A 17985-nucleotide genomic window follows, 5' to 3' on the forward strand; every position below is an offset into this window, starting at 1 on the left:
TTCTTGAATCCATTTTTTATAAGGCGCGAGTACTTATTCCTATAAAGATAGTTACCACGTTGTTAATTTTAGTGGATTCCTACGGATCAAACAGTCCAAATCTTTCTTAAATTTTATCTTAGGTGCTCAAGCGTGTCCGAATTCTTCGCTAGTCAACCTCGTGACTCGTGACTTACACAACCTCTATTCCAACATCTTAGAGTTAACTATTTGTTTGTTTAAGAGAAAGCCAGGAAACACCAATGAAAATGAAGGGGGACCTGCTCCTCCCAACGCCGCCCCCTACTTTCACTAAGAGAAAAACCCGGATCCTGGAGCAGTTAGCCCGCCCGGATGACGAATACACGGATGCTTCGCCCAAAGGGTCCGTGGACGCGGGGATTCGCGAATTGATTGGTGAAGTTAATGGGTTGGATGGATTTGTTACGACGAGTAGTTGTGCGGGGAGGGTGAGCGTGTTTCTGGAGGGAAGCAAGAAGGCTGTTGTTACAGCTGGTGAGGAGTACGGGGAAGAAGGAGATGGAGTCGATGATGACGACGACGATGATTCTGGGAAAACCGAGGTTAGGAAACTTGCGGGTGTAGGTGGGAAGGGCGGTGGGGGTGCGTGGTTATTTGTCTCGCATGATCCGGTTCCGTTGAGACAGGGCGAAGGGAATGATGATGATGTGGAGGAGATGCTGGGGTTGAGGAGAAGTCCTGAGGAGGGAGACGAGGCTGGGGAAATACGGGTGGATGATTCTGTTCGGGATGTCGCTGCTGCGAGACTTGTCCACTTCAAGTTCGAGCCTATGGTAAGTATACCTTAACCTACCTATTCCCAATCTTCCTTCCAACCCAAGGATCCACTGCGTACACCGCTGCTATGGCGGTCTGTATGTACATATGCGGATATGCATTCATTACTGGGGCAGTGGAACATAGTAACCTGAACTGATCATTTTTAGATTCTCCACGTCTTGACCGCTTCGCCGGAGCACGCGCAGCTACTCCTCCGGTGCGGCCTGCAGGCCGGGTTCAGGGAGAGCGGTGCCGTGAGTCTGACCCCGGCTGCCGGAGAGCAGCACGCCACTCCTATAGTTGCGATCCGGTCTATGGGTCTCACGTTCGAGTCCTTGATCGGATATCATCAATCCGGGGGTAATAACGGCGGGGGGCTACACTGCGCCGTGCCGCCGGCTTATCTACGGACGCTGCTCCGCATAGCCAACGAGCGGTTCGTCGAGAATACGAAGAGGATCGATAGGTTCCGGGCCGCGCTTGCGGAGGCGACAACGAAGCCGGTGAGTGGGAGCGGGAGCGGGTGGGAAGACGCGCAGGTCCGGCGGGAGAGAAAGAAAGCCGAGGGTCTGAAGAGGAGAGAAGAGCTGCGCAGAGAGAAACAGAAGCAGAATAGTGATACTGCAGCTGTAGAAGACTCGACTTTAGAAGCCTCCTTAAATACAGAGTTCACATAAATAAATAATAGCACTCAACATACAGTACGGAATTGCAAGAAACTAATCGTCATCCCATCTTTCTATGCAGCTCTGTTTTTCCTTGAGCGCTTCCTAAAATGCTATGCTATAAGTGTCGAATATTGTTACAACAGAGTATCTATCGTATCGTAGGTATGGGGTGTGGCGATTGGACATCGTCCGAAGAGGTGATATATATTTATTTATCTCTCTTCTCTCTTCTCTTTTTTCTTCTTCTTGTTCTTCTTCGTCTTACTTCGTAAGCCGCAGAGAGCCCACCCCCTCCCCTATTTACGAAACGACCTTATCCACCCACTCCTTCTCCAGCCTCCGGACCTCCTCCTTGAAAGCCTCGACTTCGCGCCAGCAGTCCAGCGGGCGGCGGTCGTTCTCGATCAGGCAGCGCACGACGTTGCCGCGGGCCTGCTCGACGGTGTCCGGCAGCGGGCGCAGCTGCTTGCGCTTTTGCAGGCGCGCTCGTAGCGCCTCGACTTCTTTCGACACGGCCGGCCGGCTGAGCTGCTTGTCGTCGTCCTCGCCGGCCCCGCCGTCCGCGAGCTCCGCGATCTTGTCCTGCGCCGCCTTGAGCGCTGCTGTCCCCTGCTCCTCGAGCTTCTTGAGTTCGGAGGCTACGCGTTCTTGGACGGCTAGCTCGAGGGTCTGCGCGCGTGTGGTGTCGGTCTGGTGGGTTTGAGCGAGTGGTTAGTACTTATATATATGGGGGTTGGGATGTTGGGTCTTGGTGGAGGGGGGACGGAAGCCGAGGGAGAAGTGGAAGGGGAAGCGGGAGCTCACTTCGCTACTCGACTGGAGGGATTCGACAACATCGTGCGAGATGCCTATGGGCGAGGATCTAAGAGCAGCCGAGAATGCCAAGTTAGTCGAGCGATGCAAGGGCAATGATGTAGTTATTCGGAATATTCGTAATGGTTTAGATAATGATTTATAAACTTACGCCTTCCAGACATGTGAGGATTGGCTCGCCTCCGGCTTAGACGAGCTCGAGCCCATGGTTGTCGGCTTCGTTAGTGGGCTGGGCTGGTAGGTGTTGCTTTGGATCTGCCTTTTCTGCTACTTGCACGAAATAATTCCTGGGTTCTCTGATGATGATGCTGCCGAAAAATGTCTACGGTGCGAATTGAACGATTTGCCGAGTTGCATACGGTAATTAATACTGTGAAGCTACCTTGGATGATTTAGCACGTGATATTTGCGTAAATACCTAGGTACCTAAGTACCTAATGTGCATAAAGCATAACATGTTATCACCAGTACATACATCCCCCCTTTTCTAGCACACATTACATACATCGAGTCACTTTGCTACCCTTTATCCTAAATTATGACAGAAGTTACATGCAGTACTTTTCAATAAACACTCTATAACTTCAGTTAACCCTCGGCTTGACTCCGACCTGGAAGCCCACAGGTCTCAGGTTAAACCAACCATCTTGTTCTAACACGTAACTCGGATCAACGCTCTCAAAATCAATCTCCTTGATGAGCTTCGCCAGCACAACCATACTAAATTGCCAAGCCCAATGCTTCCCTATGCACTCTCTCTTCCCGTTTCCAAACCACTTCTTAACTCCAGAGGGGAGGTCATCAAATGCTTTACCTGTCATCCGCTCAGGCTTGAAGGCAAGAGGTTTATCAAATACAGTCGGGTCCCTGTTGACTCCTGCCAAGACGATAATCATGGGCTGATCGTGTGCGACTTGGTACTTGCCGCCGGCTAGCTGCACGGGGGCCTTGCTATCACTGGGTATAGGTTCAATATTGAATCCCGGCGCTGCGAATGAGAGTCGAAGGGATTCACGCATGATTCCCTCGATATATTTGAGCTGTGCCAAGTGCTCGAATTGAAACTCGCCGTCACCGATGACGGAATCTAGTTCCTGGCGTGCATCGGTCACAACTTGCGGGTTCTTCAGGAGGAAGTATATTGCAGCGCTAATCAGTCCTGGCGCTGTACTGCTGCCGATTGGCATGGAGACTATCTCGTCGATGATTTGCGAGTCTGTTAGGGATATGCCGGTCTCCGGATCCTTGGCGCTCATTAGTATCGCTAAGAGGTCCTGTCGATTTGTCGGATTTGCCTTTCGGTAGTTCACCAGTTCCTGCGCGTATGTTCGCATCGTATTCGTGCCCTTAGTGAACTTGCTGCCGTAGAGTAGCCAGTTCATCAACTTGGGACGGTTAGGTCGCTTCATCGCTTCTGACGTTGAGTCCTCCATCCCTTTTATCATTGGATGCTCAGGCCCGGAGAGACAGTTCAACTTCTTCCCAAAGAGAGTCAACGTCGTCGCTTCGAGGTTCAATCTGTTCAATTCGTCGATAGCGGACACCTTGTTGTCGGTTCCGAGCCCTTTCCACTTTGTGATAAGCTCAGTGGTAGTGTCTCGCATCTCAATGAAATGTTCTGCGAGTGATTGCGGGCTGAGCTTCGGAGCGATGATGCGGTGCGCGATACCCCAACTCGCCTCATTTTCGAAGGCTGTGAACAGAGAATCGTGTACGGCGTACCGTATCTCAACTATGGGACCGCCGACGTACTTCCGGAACCGTTTCTCATCGCACAACTCCTCCGCAATGGCCGCGCCGGCTACGAAGACGATAGTATGACCTAAGACCTTGATCTGGAATATTTCTCCGTACTTCTCTGCTAGCACCCTTAGCGAATCCCACGTGTTACTTGGGTTGATATCGAAGATGTTGCCTAGGAGGGGCACACCCGGAGGCTGTGGGATAGGAACCGACATGATGTCTATTGCTTAGCTAGAGGGAAAAACAGAGCGAGGGAACGAGCCATCTAATACAACCTATTAATAATACGAGAACCGATGGCGCACGAATATTTAGGTCACACCGCAACTGTATATACGCCTTTTACATCACAGGCGTCCTGTACGGTACCGTATCTTCTTTCATCTTCCGACGACTTATGGCGCAGCGGTTATGTTGAGTAACGGCTCACAGTGCTACTATCAATATGTTCCAGGACGAATGTGATAAGCCCATTTCAATAGAGTGAGCTTAGTGTTCTCCCCATTTCCTTTTCATGCGACTTCATATATAATTCGGAAAGTTCGAGTTCTGTGGGATTGTCAATCTTACCATGTGAGCTAGATATGCTTTTCTTTTTTATTTTCTTTTTGCTGTCCACCCTGCCACCGTGGAGAGTATCAGTTAATCACCTTGCAAAGACGACTATCGTTGTGGCTTATGCAATATTGCCGATCGCGAAGGGAAACTCGCACACTATCGGACAAGCTGCAGGATGCATGCATCAATTATGCTACCATGCTTTAATATGAGCTGCGGAAAACCTATCATAGGTGGGATATTCTAATTAATAGAAGTGGTTGGCCTTCAAGGCATTCCGGGCGCATTAGCTCCATCTCAATACGGATTTTCAGCTGATGATTATTATCAAGCAACTTGCAGAACTTCAGTTATAGAAGTTACTACATTGATATGATGACTATTATTAATGTAGCAAACGACTGCTCTATTGTCTTGCTAGTTATACTTAGAAATATAAACCCACCAAGGTCGGTATCTCTATTTCTTCACGAAGAACAGTGAGTGCAATACCTAAAGCTGAAGCATTTACTCGTCGCGTTTATAAGTTTATACATATATAATAATCATTGAACGTTGGTTTATAATGATATTATATGGAATGTATGGGTTGACTGACATGCAGTTTTTTACTACATCTATGTTTAATTGTTTCTAATAAGGGCGGGATGGGGTGATTAGTTACTGCGACTGACCCTTTACACTTGTTCCATGTATTATGATTACTTGGGTGTAAAGGACTTTACCTTATGATTTAGAGATATTTAGCAACCTCGTTATTCGTGAACTTGAGTATAGGACTCTTTGTCGGGGAATAAGTGGGTTAGGGGTAGATTCAGGGGCAGATCTACTAAGATTGGGTATATAGGCGGCGCACAGCGCCTTTAAAAGAGGAATGAAAAGTAGGCATTGATGGTTCAATTCAACTATCTTGACATTCACTCTATGTATGGCACCAATCAAGAATATCGATTTTTGAAATTCTTTTGCTCAGTACGATTTGAAGCTATTCGTGTCATATGCTTGTTAGAGATCTCATATCTCATAGGAATCATGTGGACGAGATTGATACTGTCGTGTTAGAACACTACTAGAAAGAATTTATCTTGAACATAATACACTTCTCGATTGAATAATGGTTGGCTAGGAGGGAATAAAGAATCTAGGTAGTATCCACTCTTATAAATAGGGGGGTGGGCGACCACTCCCAACCCTGAAAGACGGGAATAGAGTGCCAAGGGGAATCTCATCGTTAGGTATATACACAAATATGAACTACCTGAATTGCCAGCGTGGGAAATACATAGGAGTGGGCATTAACTACCTTACCTAGTAATATGTCAAGTCTTTTGAAAGAGTTTCAGTGGTTCTCCAAAACTCACAACTAGACTACAAGCTGGATTTATGGTCTTTAAGAAACGGTTAGATCCAGGCTCAATACGATCGATCCCGGCGTCTACGCCCGGAATTAACCGGCTGGAAGTATGGTCAGCAATTTGACTCCTATTAAGTGGCTTAGTACTCCTAGTTAAAACGATCGCCGATGGACTAATCAATGGATAGGAGCTTATTAAGAATGGCTTGCAGAGCTTAGGAAGTTGTTTCGTCTTGAGGGGATGTAGGATGTGTCAAGAAACTTGCACTTAGTCATATCGTGGACGTAAAGGTCCATTCGTATTCTAGGAAAGGGATTACCATTAGAATAGGGGCCTGGCACCATCCGTTCATCTCGGCGATAAGGATTTACCTATTCCGAGAATTACTTGATCAGGTAAGTATATCCAATGCTGATTGGCCGTAAAACATAGTTACTAAGCGTGGATATAGCTATAGATTTCGGCATTCGAAGGATCCTAGTCTGTAATATTGCAGTTTAGTGTAACGGACAAGGCCTATAGTATAGCTTCATAGTTGCCGATAACCCCGCCTTTAGGAAGTATTTACCTGCTTGTAGGGTTGATACTTAATGGCTAAGTCTGTGTTCTTCAAGGCTTCATCCCGCTGGCCCCCCCTTAATCTGCTAGCCTCACTCTTTAATTTGCTCACTATCTAAACGGACTCTGGGGTATGAATATTTCCACCTCACGGATTGGCAGATTTCAAATGTCTCCGATCTCATCCTAGTCGATATCCCCAATTAAGAGGTATAGTGAGTCGAGATCGATGAGGTGCGACATGCAGGAGGATTCTGAATTTCAGTCACGGACATAATAGGCGAGTTATGGTAAGGTTGCTTTCAAAGGAGACGTACTGCTCGTTCTGAATGGTGACTTATACACTTGGTATAAAGGAGAGCCAATCATTATAGTTCTGTAGTGATACCTGAGGTATGCTGTCATCGCAATAGAGCATGCACCAGTATTCGTATTCCTTGTTTGATTTATAGAGAAAAAGTAACTTGTCATAGAAGTAACCCATTAAGTTATATTGATACTAAGTGGTGTAATAAAGGGGGAAGTGGATGTTAAGTAATATAAGGGGCGATTGGTCTCCGGTAACTATTTCTCTCTGGAGACTACCTACTCAGTCATACGAACTATAGTATATAACAAGCCAAAATGGGGATCCAAACCGACTCTTCCGTAATCGATAGCTTCTTTTCGCTGCCCTTTCCTTTGATGATCGCTTCGTTACTTATCGTTGGTATTGTGTCCCGTCTTCTATGGAATAGATTCAGGAAAGATTTGCGTGACATCCCAGGACCGAAGGTTGCCGCGTATACGGGTCTTTGGCGCTTGCTCGATATACGGACCGGCCAAGCCCACAAGAATGCTATTAAATTGCATAAGAAATACGTCCCACTCGTCCGAATTGGCCCAAACCATGTCTCCATCACTGATACGCGTCAGATTGACCATATCTATGGGATGAAGTCTAAGTACACTAAGGTATATTGTGACGCTGTATAAGATATCGATATCATAACCCCCAAACCTCGAGTATGGATATCTTAGATGCTGAATAGTGCTACAGACTGAATTATATCACCCCATATGATCTGTTATTTGGGAGGGCAAAGCTGAGCCGCACGTGTTTACCATGCGAGACCCAACTGTCCACCGGGAGTCGAAGAAGACCCTCGCCAACGCTTACAGTCCGACATCGCTCCTAGCATATGAACTTGCTGTAGACGAGTGTATAAACCTGTTATTATATCAGATCGAAAAGCTCGCAAGCGAGAAGAAACCAGTTGATCTAGGTGCGTGGATGTCATACTGCACTTTCGACGTTATTGGTCAATTATCGTTCTCGAGGATGTTTGGATTCCTCGAGAAGGGTTGCGATGTGGATAAGATAATAGAGACAATTGATATTGTTTTAGTAAGTATCCCGCGCTTGCGAGCCACCTAAGGTATAGCAGCATAGTTCTCGTTTTGCTTATACACTATATAGACATATGCTAGCCACTGTGGTCAACTCCCTGAATTACATAAGTTTCTCCTGGGGAATCCGCTTCTCCCTGGAGGAGCGATGAACCAAGTGGTCGAGTTTGCTTTGAAATCTGTCAATAAAGCGGCTGGTCGGCATACATCATTAAGGAAGAAAGGGGAGCTGGATGCTTTGGACATTGAGAGTAGAGGCGATATGTTAACCAAGTGGTACGCCCTGAATCAAAATGGCTCTCAATGGATGACCACTAAGCATCTTGTCGCACACCTGAGCGCAAATGTTTATGGGGGTTCTGATACTATATTCATTGTCCTGCGGTTTATCTTTTACTACCTGGGCAAGAATGGGGACAAGATGCGGAAACTGGTGGATGAGATTGACGGCGCGGCGGTTGCTGTAAAATTTAGCCAACCGGTCTCGTTCAAAGAAGCTAACACGCATCTCCCATATCTAAATGCGGTAATTAAAGAGGACATACGAATCCACCCGTCTACCAGTCTCATATTCGAGCGCTACGCTGTCGTTGGAATCAACCCATGGGTCACGTAGTATGACCCCGAGGTGTTCCCCGACCCGGAAAGCTTCATCCCAGAGCGGTGGCTCGACTCAACTGAGGAGCAGCTGAAGCGAATGGAACAGTCCTTTTTTAATTTCAGTGCAGGCTCCAGCACGTGCCTTGGGCGACATATCGCCATGATAGAGATGTCGAAAATGATACCGGAGCTGCTACGTCGGTTCGAGTTGACCCTGACGTATCCTGACCGCGAGTGGAAGACTAAGAATGTATGGCTTGTGAAACAAGAGGGGTTGATTTGTAGCATAACGAAGAGACCATGAATTGGATCTGTACTTCTTTGATCCTTAGGTAGCTGTCTGGTATATAATCAGCTTATATCTTTTCTTGTTTAGCTATAATAATCTGTCATGCCTGCTACCTACATGGGACTAGGTTACAACTGCGTTGGATATTACGGGGAGCCGATTTGATGTTCGGAAAGACGGCAGACGTATGTGAGACATACATATAGCCGAGTTATTACACTGTGCCATCGTAGCGGAATGTCTCAGACTTTGATGCTAAGAGATGAAACCGGCCCAAAACATCCAGACCTCATCTTAGTATGACGTCTATCGTGAGGCTACGAGTCGGACGTGAAGACATAGCTAAGGTTAAAGTACGTCTCATGGCAATACATTGTTGTCGATACACGGAGCTCTACGTAAATATAGCCTTGGGAAAGGTCAACAAGTGCTCTATCGTCGAGTCGATGGCCAAGATACGAGTGACATCTTATTAGATTATGACGTCGGGGCGCTAAGTTATTTCATGCAGATTCTACTGACACTGTATCTACGGTGTTCCTTCGGCTCTGGCGTATTGGGGCTTGCAGAAGGACGGGCTCTGCCGCTGCGTGGCGAATCGTCTAACAAATTTATCTCCGAGACTACATAATAAAAGGATAGAAAGTACGGCACCTAGGTACCCATTTGGGACATTATTAATTGGAAGCGAATATGAGAAATATTATCATTATTCTGAATGATCATGGTATCGTATGCTTGGAGGTACCATTACTTAGGACACTGCTAATAGCATAGTTGTCTGCTATGTGCTTCCCACCTCTTAGCATGTATGTCTAAGACGTAGTTCCTATGATTGGACCTAAAGGTTCAATGTTCCCTCTATTCACTACTCAAATGACAGTAAATTCACCGTCTCTTCGGATGCCGTCACCGCTACTGTGCCCGGATACTGGAGCAGGGGTATTGTGTTAAGGGTCTTTCATCTTTGCTTCTTCTACTATCCGCTCTTCACTTTCACCAAAAGTAAATCCGGCGATATGGTAAGCCGAACTACGAACGAGGGTCATGACCACGCCAACTCTGAATCCACAACCATTAATTATCCTAGAAGCTTTGGATTTGGAATTTTCTAACAGACCCCGCCCTAGGTAAAGCTTGCTGTAAATGTGGTAAAGATGAGATCAAGTGAACACTTGATATAAGGTACAGCAATCGGGGTATCAATGATGATAACTGCTACAGGTGATTATCTCACGGCCCAAGGTCCAGCTAATTGTGCACCCTTATCAAGCTTCTTCCGAAAACGCCGCTAGGTCGACAGTTGACTTCTATAGCAAGGTTTTTTCATAGGTAATTACTTACGGCAAAACTTGATACCGTAAACGCAGCGCATATTATAACGAAGATGCCGCCATTAAAGAGGGTTAACAAACCCAACTTTGCTTGCTAGAGGAGAGTTGAAGAGATATCAAATATAAGTCGGTAGAAAGACACGTTCATACAATAATACACCCAAGTGAGCTGGCACATGATAGCCGGCTGGAATATGTCTGAGTTATTAGTTGACAGGTATATAAGGGGCCTCAAGAGACACTTGCTTCCGGGACCCGGATATATCTGCTAGCTTTTGTGGACAGGTCGACATCCGAACAATATGATGGCGGCGAACTTGAGACGACAGAAAAGAAACCGGCGTGTATTTGAAACTGATACCTTCGGGATAAACCGGCCTGAAAGACGTTATGTTATTTATATAATAGCGGGTATAGCACGTGGGGTCTGACCGCTAGTCTCATATATAAGACCAATAGTGAAGCCTTAAGGGGCCAAAGCAATATTGAATGACCCGGCCACCCGGAAAACGGGATATTGTAACCAATAAGCCTGGATGAATCTTATTTAAGAGATATCTAATCACTTGATACCGACTAACGTAGGTACCCCTTAACTTATATTCGCGAGAACTCAGAGATAATGCTCGCCGCTTGTCAATGGCCATACTATATGCCACAGCATTAACGGAGAAGACAGGTCTCGATCATATGATATTTAGAAACGAAATTTGAGCAATAGAGTCTAGTATCGTCACGCAAGGGTTTGGACGTGACGATACGTAGGAAACTTATTTCATAACGGCGGATAATTCTGAACCCCTAGAGGAAGCTGTCATCGGCCGAGGAACGAATATACGATAATATAAGAAAGGAGCCAGATTTCCACTGGACTGGAGCTACTTAGAGATCCTGGCTGAAGAAAATATGTTAGTAAGTATGAAAAGGAAGGTATCGTGGCTGCCACACTTTGTTTTTGGCTTCGGGTGAAGAAAATCAATATTCTACCTCCTACTTAATGGATGTATGTCTGAGACATCCACCGCGGGTGACCGCAGCACGGATAGTACACTTTATAATGATTCGAGCATGGTAGAATCCCAAGAAGTACGTGTAACCCTAAGCTATGAATCACGGAAAGCAGCGGGGTAAGTATTCAAAGGGATGACTCGGTAATAGATTCCCTATCTCGGTCTTTAAATTATTCTACAACCTTGGGTTGTAGAAACTTGATAACCCTGGTCTTCCTTGTTCTAATTACCCTTCTAGAAACTCTCTCACTAATACAGACTTTGGAAAAGTCTATCTATAACGCAGTGTTTTACTTATATATGGTGTTTAATACTCAATACGCCTAAACTAGGTAGTATAGAGGTACCTAGGTATCTTTACTATAATGTCTACTTCTATGATTGAAGAGTGGGACTATGTCATAGTAGGTGCTGGTAAGTCATCTGTATTTCTATCTTTCCATTTACTAGTAGAACGGAGCCTCCAGACAACCCCCCCTCTCCTTTTTTTTTTTTTTTTTTCACATTTCGTAGACATGCTCAGCTAAAATGAATATAGGATTCCATGGACTTGCCGTAGCGAAACAATTACATTGTACACAGCCTGACAGTACCCTGTTGATACTTGAAGGCCAATCTACCCTGGGCGGGAAATGGGCCAAGAATAGGCTGTTCCCAGGTATAAAGAGTAATAATCTCTTAGGGACATACGAATACCCCGACTTTCCCATGACTGCTGATAAATTCGGCGTCAAGCCGGGCGAGCACATTCCTGGGGAAGTAGTTTACACTTACCTCAAAACGTATGCCGAAGAATTTGGCATCATTGATTTCGTCAGACTTGAAACCACGGTCCTTACTGCGGAACACCAAGACACAGCAGAAGGCGGGTGGATCTTAACGATCAAGCGACGTAACCAACAGCAAACGATCAAACTTCTTGCCCGTAAGCTTGTTATTGCTACTGGATTCTTGTCGGAACCTTTCATGCCGAAATTCAACGGACAGGACAAATTTGACGGGAAGATATTTCACAGTAAGGACTTCCCGAAAAACTTGGATACGCTGAAAGCAAAGACCGTCACTGTCTTCGGGGCTGGAAAGTCTGGATGGGATGCCGTATACCAATATGCCCTTGCTGGCGTCAAAGTAAATTGGGTCATCCGGTGTAAGTTTTACTCAATTATACCGAGACACTCTCAATATGAGCTGAGTAAAGGAAAGCCAGCGGACACGGCCCTGTCTGGATGGCGCCCCCATATGTAACGCCGTTTAAGAAGTGGATCGAGAAACTTGCGAGTAAGTAATGCCTATATTGTGGCCTCCATGTATCTATTATAAACCCTATCTCGAGCTATGTACTCGTGCTAATATTCTGTCCTAGACATCCGCTTTCTTACCTGGTTCAGCCCGTGTATCTGGGGTGACGCTGACGGTTATTGGGGTATCCGTTATTTATATCATCAGACCGCGATTGGCCGCTTCCTAGTAGATCGCTTTTGGAATATACTCGGCCAGGATGTCATTACGCTGAATAAACTCGACTCTCACCCGGATACAGCCAAATTGAAGCCTTGGCTTAATGTCATGTTCACGGGATGCAGTTATAGCATTCTCAACTACGAGCAGGACTTCTTCGAGCTCGTTAGGAGTGACAAGGTCAATATCCATATCGGGGAAATCGACCATCTCAGCCCGGGGAAAGTTCGCCTTGCTGATGGTACCGAGTTTGAATCCGAGGTATTTCTAGCGAATACGGGCTGGACCCATGTTCCACCTATTAAGTTCCTCCCGGAGGGGATCGAAAGGGAACTTGGAGTTCCTCATGAAGTTGCAGAAAACGCGCCCGTAAAAGACCTGGCAAATAACCGTACACTTCTGGGAAGGGCTGATAAGGAAATTCTGGAACGGTTCCCGAGACTCAAATTACAGCCAGTATGGAAGAGGAATTTCGGTCCCCTTATAGACCAGAAAGGAATTAGCATCGATGAAAGATATCGTACACCCATGACGCCATATATGCTATACCGCTTCCTTGTCCCCGCGTCCCCTCGTTTCCTACGGCCTCGAGATATAGCATTTATAGGCTGCCAGACCAACTTCAGTAACACCACCTCTGCTCACATCACAGGGCTCTGGATCAGCGCCTACTTTTTAGGAAAACTGACAAGGGATCCTTCGAAGGCCATCGACGATAAGGGGGAGATAGATAAGTTACAATACGAGACCGTGCTGCACAATAGATTTGGAAAGTGGCGGTATCCCACCGACTGGGGGAATAAAGGCCCGAATTTCATCTTCGATGCCGTCCCTTATTTTGATCTACTCCAGCGGGACCTCGGACTGAATCCGTTTAGGAAAGGTAATGCTCTTATGGAGATATATGATCCGTATGGGCCGGAGGATTATCGTTATATCAATGAAGAGTGGCTGGAAAAGCAAGCCTAAGCGTCTGGTACGGACAAGTCTGTTAATTGAATAATAGGACTTAACTTCTTTCGGGGACTGTTGGGCTGAGCAGCATCACTGTTAATAAGTTAAACGGACCGATTAAGGGCTTGAAATATATATCTATGTTATGGAAGCTAGGCGTTACCGGATTAAATTAATATCTACTTTATCCTCAGTATCATTGCGGACTGGTTTGTAGTTAAAATTCAGTGAAATTCCGTTAATCTGTGCTTCCAAGTTTGCTAGAGAGCCACGCAATTCAGGTGATGTATACACTTAGTAACAGCTCAGCTATTCCACCGCATATCTCTCCTTTTGCACCAGCACTCCGGCACTGTCGACTCTAACCTGCTCGGTCCAAAACCTAACCTCGACGCCAAACTCCGTGATGTTAGGTCCAAGAAGCGCAGTTGTGCTATTAGTCCAATCCTTCAGAACCGTGGTTCCATCGACTCCGTACCATAGAATCGAATAGGTTTCCTGATGCGGGTTTGGCACTTGCCTGAGATTGGCAAGGGGGAGCAAGTTAAGAGTGGCGTTTGTCGAGCCGTCTAGCTGAGCTTCCTGCGTGATGTTGTCGATCAGGGTGAGTCGGCCGAGCAGAGACAGCCACAACCCCTCGATGCAGGCGTCGCAGAAATTAGAAGAATAGGTGTCTCGCATTAGGCAGAGATCGTTTGTCGGCCTGTATGAGGTTACGTTTCTGCTGGAAAATCTAGATGGTTATTGGCTATCAGTAAAGGCGGTGGCTCGCGTAAAGGAAATTTGGCGAAGCTTCGTTTACTGACGTTGGATATAATCCGTGGTATCGTGGCTCAAAGTCGAACCTAGATGGAAGCATATGTGAGAGGAGTGAGTTTTAGGTAAGACGGCGAGTAGCTTACTCTTCCTCATCCCCATACTCAAGCACCTCGAAACTACAAAGCTGCGCGCTTCCTTGCCTATCCTCGTTTAGTAGTGTGAATTTAATCTCATGTTCACCTGGAGTTAGTGCCTCGTTGATCTTAATATTGTAAATGTAGCGATCCTCTCCAACTGCGGGATTCCATTCCCATCCCGCGTCCTTCCCATCGATCTCTACCAGCAAGTCACTAGTCGCCGTCACGCCACTTACGCTGACCTGGAGGAGATGAGTGGAATATGTGCCTGCTGAGGTGAAAGTCTGGCTCCAGCTCTGCGACGTATTCAGCAGTGTCCAGGGATATGCCTGTACTGGCATATTTGTCCGCTGGATCTTAGGCTCGGTAGACGCATTTGTATACCACTGCGTCCAGGGCACCGAGTTGGTGGATTTTGCCGCATTAACGCCAGTGTAAACTTCGCCGCCGTCATACTCTTCGCCTACGCCAATGATCGAGTGGCCTAACTCGTGACGAATAATTACAGGTCCATTATTAGGCGAGGAGGTTGTAACGCTAGAAGTTTGAGCGACGAACAAATACGATATATTGTAAGGCTCACGTGAACGTGCCCCCTAGTCCCCCGTACAATGGGTCGTTCCCAAGAAGAATGGGCAAATCGCATGCGTCTGTTGACTGACAGGCAGCGCGTGCTACTTCGGGTTTATCGTAGTATACACCACGAAGCTCAGTACCATCGCGGTAAAGTCCATAGACGGTGCTATTGGAATGCATCGGTAAGCAAGAAGGTCAGCATGAATTTTGCGTAAAAAGGGGGTACTTACTCCAGGGGCTTTCCACCAGTACCAACGCCACTCTTTTAAAACGTCAGGCAAACGAAATATTTTATCAAGTATATTAGAAGGGACACCTCCCACCTCGTTGCTTGGTGAAAATCCAGCCCAGAAGTTCAATACGGGAAGCACATCGACAAATGTCTGTCCGTCAGTAATGTTATTTGCGAGAAACAGAGCATCGGCGAAGAACTTGTCCTTTTCATCTTCGGTATCTATCCGATTACAGTACTAAGTCAGTTCGGGAGACCTTTATAAGTCCTATACCTAGTAGGTATATAGGTAATCTTTTATACAAGTACGTACATCCGTCACCGAAGAAAATGAGATCGACACGATTGCTTGACGGACCATTCACGATGAGGGGTCGAATCTCTAATGGAGGCGGAGCGACATTCTGCCTCGCTTGTAGATACGGGACGCCATCTACCTCATGGTCTGCGAATTTCCCCTCCCACTGATGTTCGCAGAACTGCCCAAGAGCGACACTAGTGATCGCGGCTTGGAGGAGGAAGCTCTTGACGGTATTCATTGCGGGGTTCCTAGCAGGCGAGGGGAGATAAAGCTCACTGACAATCGGATTGAACACGACCTGTCGTTTATATATTCGCTATCGCAAAGCTCACCACATACGGTCGGTATTTTGCCATGCGTGGAAAAATCTACCTTCCGGAAGCGGGTTGAGTGTGATCCTTGTAACCTTCCCCAATCAACCATTCGTACCCGTTAGCATGGGTAGGACGGGCCGGTATCGCCAAATCTCGTATCTCCTAAAAACAAAAGGGTGTCGTTCGATTGCTATCATGAATATAGACATGAGGGAGATATAAGCCGCCATTACATTTATAGTTATAAGTTTTAAAAGTAGTAGAGTGTCTACTCTAGTTGTCGCTCGCCCACCAATGTAGCACCTAGCTTTTTGTGTTTGGTTATTTGAATTATAGAAATAGGGGTAAGGGGTAAAGGGTTGATTGTCAAAGACGCTTGGACCACCCGATTCGGTTCTCCCAAGAGAAATCCATAACTCGTTAATCCAGGACGAAGTCCGGTATTTTATTGAAACTATAGTACGGTATTCAATAATAAAACCCTCTATATAAGAAAGTAGGAATGCGCCATTACCTATGTTTCGATGAATAATAAATAACTATATCAATTAGACACTATCATATTAACAACTCTATAGATATAACGACGACCGTGATCGCTGTATAAATTGTAATTATACGAGATACCTGAGAGCTTTTGTAAAATGAGAGATCGACTTTCCTTTGGTTATTACCTACCTTATAATCAGGGAGGATACACATGCGGCTGAATTACCACAATTATCGCGTTCAAAGTTTCGCATTGCCAACCAAACTACAATATAAAGTCTCATGGATAATATAGGGGATGTCTGCGCTATGGGCGGTAGGTTCACTATCCGTAACGTGATTGAGTGTCTTCTATATGCAGCACCGAAGATGATGGGAATGGGGAACTGAGTATTAGGTAAGTCCGCATTAAGCGGGATATAGTCATTGTTTAAATATAAGATAAGTTGATCAAGTTCCGGACATGGAATGTGGAATACTTCGATGTGCGTACTTTTATCTCGATAGAGTGTACACGTACCATTCGGATGCTGTCTTGACGGAGGCCATGGCGGTTCCGCTCCCAATTACATACCGGCCGAGGAGACAAGGAGTAGTGACCGTGGGGCGGCCAAGACCGGGGGTTAATCCTTGCCATTTAATCCGTACCTAGATATTGAGGATGTGGAGCGCCGCCGGAAGCCCGCCGTGTACCCTTGCGCCGGCTGGGACGGACGATTGCCAGCGAGAGACTACCTAATCATAGTGTCTTACGAATATGCGTACTCCATGCATACTAATGTTGCAATAGTTACTATCGATGTTGTAACCACTATTATAATATTGCGAGCTCTGTACGAATGGTGATCCATGTAAAATATGGCTTGCAAAGAGTACGCGTAAGCTAATGGATCTCATGGAAAAATTCAGAAATTGGTTGGACTACAAGTCTTGCGCTACAATACAACTTTTACCCCTTAGTGTCATAACCAACTAACTAATACTACGATCTTAGTTTCTAGAGCGAAAAGGATTGTTATTATGAGTTTCGCGTATCGCAATGTCAAGTTGTAGAGACTAATGACGCTAGAGTTAACAACGTCCTTAAGTCTCCGCCAACAGTTTAACTTGATCAAACACGGGATTAACGCGGGTTCACTGAAATTACGCGTCCTTTAGTCTTGATAAACCAACTCATTAAAATATTGATAAATTCGATATATCGATAATGTTGTTTCATCTTGGAAATGACTAATTCGTCATCGCTGCGTATGATAGAAATTCCTTGAACTTGCCGCGTAATGGCGTTTTAAGTGGAGTTTCGAACCCGACAGATACTAGCGTGATCGTCTATCTCGTCGACCTGTAATTCCTTGTGGATAGGGCTGTAGCTAAAAATAATGGACATGAATCTTAGACTGGTTAAGCAGAGTCGTAGGTATTGAGGCTTTGCGATTTAGCTACGACTGGATATAACCGAGGGCATTATGCACGCGTGGCTTTTCATCTACCTAGCCACTTACTTGGTGCGGGTTAAGAGTAGACATTAGACAGCTAAACTGGGTCTATCCTGTACTGTAGTCGTAGTTCTCTTTACATGGGCGGCTGAATTACCTAGTGATAGGCTACCGAGGTCTGATGTTAGATCAGGGAATGGCCCTCTTTCAGGGGGTTTCTCTACGTCATGAG

At 46.0% G+C, this 17985-nt stretch overlaps 6 protein-coding genes across 6 annotated transcripts; 3 read left to right on the plus strand and 3 right to left on the minus strand.

Annotated features, from left to right (window-relative positions):
- The first annotated feature begins 101 nt into the window (after nt 1–101).
- On the plus strand, nt 102–1476 carry F5Y00DRAFT_232071 (methyltransferase TYW3-domain-containing protein). Its single transcript, XM_048007117.1, has 2 exons — nt 102–794; nt 948–1476. The coding sequence occupies exons 1-2, from the start codon at nt 243–245 to the stop codon at nt 1455–1457; spliced, it is 1062 nt and encodes a 353-aa protein (XP_047866718.1). The 5' UTR covers nt 102–242; the 3' UTR covers nt 1458–1476.
- On the minus strand, nt 1467–2575 carry F5Y00DRAFT_232073 (DUF1690-domain-containing protein). The gene is made up of 3 exons (XM_048007118.1): nt 2413–2575; nt 2253–2310; nt 1467–2138 (listed from the first exon to the last, which is right to left on the minus strand). The coding sequence occupies exons 1-3, from the start codon at nt 2466–2468 to the stop codon at nt 1749–1751; spliced, it is 504 nt and encodes a 167-aa protein (XP_047866719.1). The 5' UTR covers nt 2469–2575; the 3' UTR covers nt 1467–1748.
- A 177-nt stretch (nt 2576–2752) lies between these two features.
- F5Y00DRAFT_29142 (cytochrome P450) lies at nt 2753–4403 on the minus strand. The gene has a single exon (XM_048013442.1). The coding sequence runs from the start codon at nt 4217–4219 to the stop codon at nt 2846–2848; it is 1374 nt and encodes a 457-aa protein (XP_047866720.1). The 5' UTR covers nt 4220–4403; the 3' UTR covers nt 2753–2845.
- Nucleotides 4404–7099: 2696 nt separating this feature from the next.
- On the plus strand, nt 7100–8768 carry F5Y00DRAFT_252111 (cytochrome P450; the record flags this gene model as incomplete). The annotated part of the gene is made up of 4 exons (XM_048009898.1): nt 7100–7429; nt 7554–7862; nt 7935–8479; nt 8513–8768. 4 exons carry the CDS (start codon nt 7100–7102, stop codon nt 8766–8768), a joined length of 1440 nt encoding a protein of 479 aa, XP_047866721.1.
- A 2631-nt stretch (nt 8769–11399) lies between these two features.
- On the plus strand, nt 11400–13524 carry F5Y00DRAFT_268192 (FAD/NAD(P)-binding domain-containing protein; the record flags this gene model as incomplete). The annotated part of the gene is made up of 4 exons (XM_048012205.1): nt 11400–11511; nt 11636–12244; nt 12301–12375; nt 12461–13524. The coding sequence occupies exons 1-4, from the start codon at nt 11463–11465 to the stop codon at nt 13522–13524; spliced, it is 1797 nt and encodes a 598-aa protein (XP_047866722.1). The 5' UTR covers nt 11400–11462.
- A 294-nt stretch (nt 13525–13818) lies between these two features.
- Nucleotides 13819–15752, minus strand: F5Y00DRAFT_252113 (IgA peptidase M64-domain-containing protein; the record flags this gene model as incomplete). The annotated part of the gene is made up of 7 exons (XM_048009899.1): nt 13819–14242; nt 14316–14354; nt 14412–14942; nt 14989–15147; nt 15228–15241; nt 15305–15435; nt 15527–15752. 7 exons carry the CDS (start codon nt 15750–15752, stop codon nt 13819–13821), a joined length of 1524 nt encoding a protein of 507 aa, XP_047866723.1.
- Between the last annotated feature and the right edge of the window lie 2233 nt (nt 15753–17985).

Source organism: Daldinia vernicosa (assembly GCF_022497035.1).
Source record: "Daldinia vernicosa strain CBS 139.73 unplaced genomic scaffold F5Y00scaffold_13, whole genome shotgun sequence".
Lineage (NCBI taxonomy): Eukaryota > Fungi > Ascomycota > Sordariomycetes > Xylariales > Hypoxylaceae > Daldinia > Daldinia vernicosa.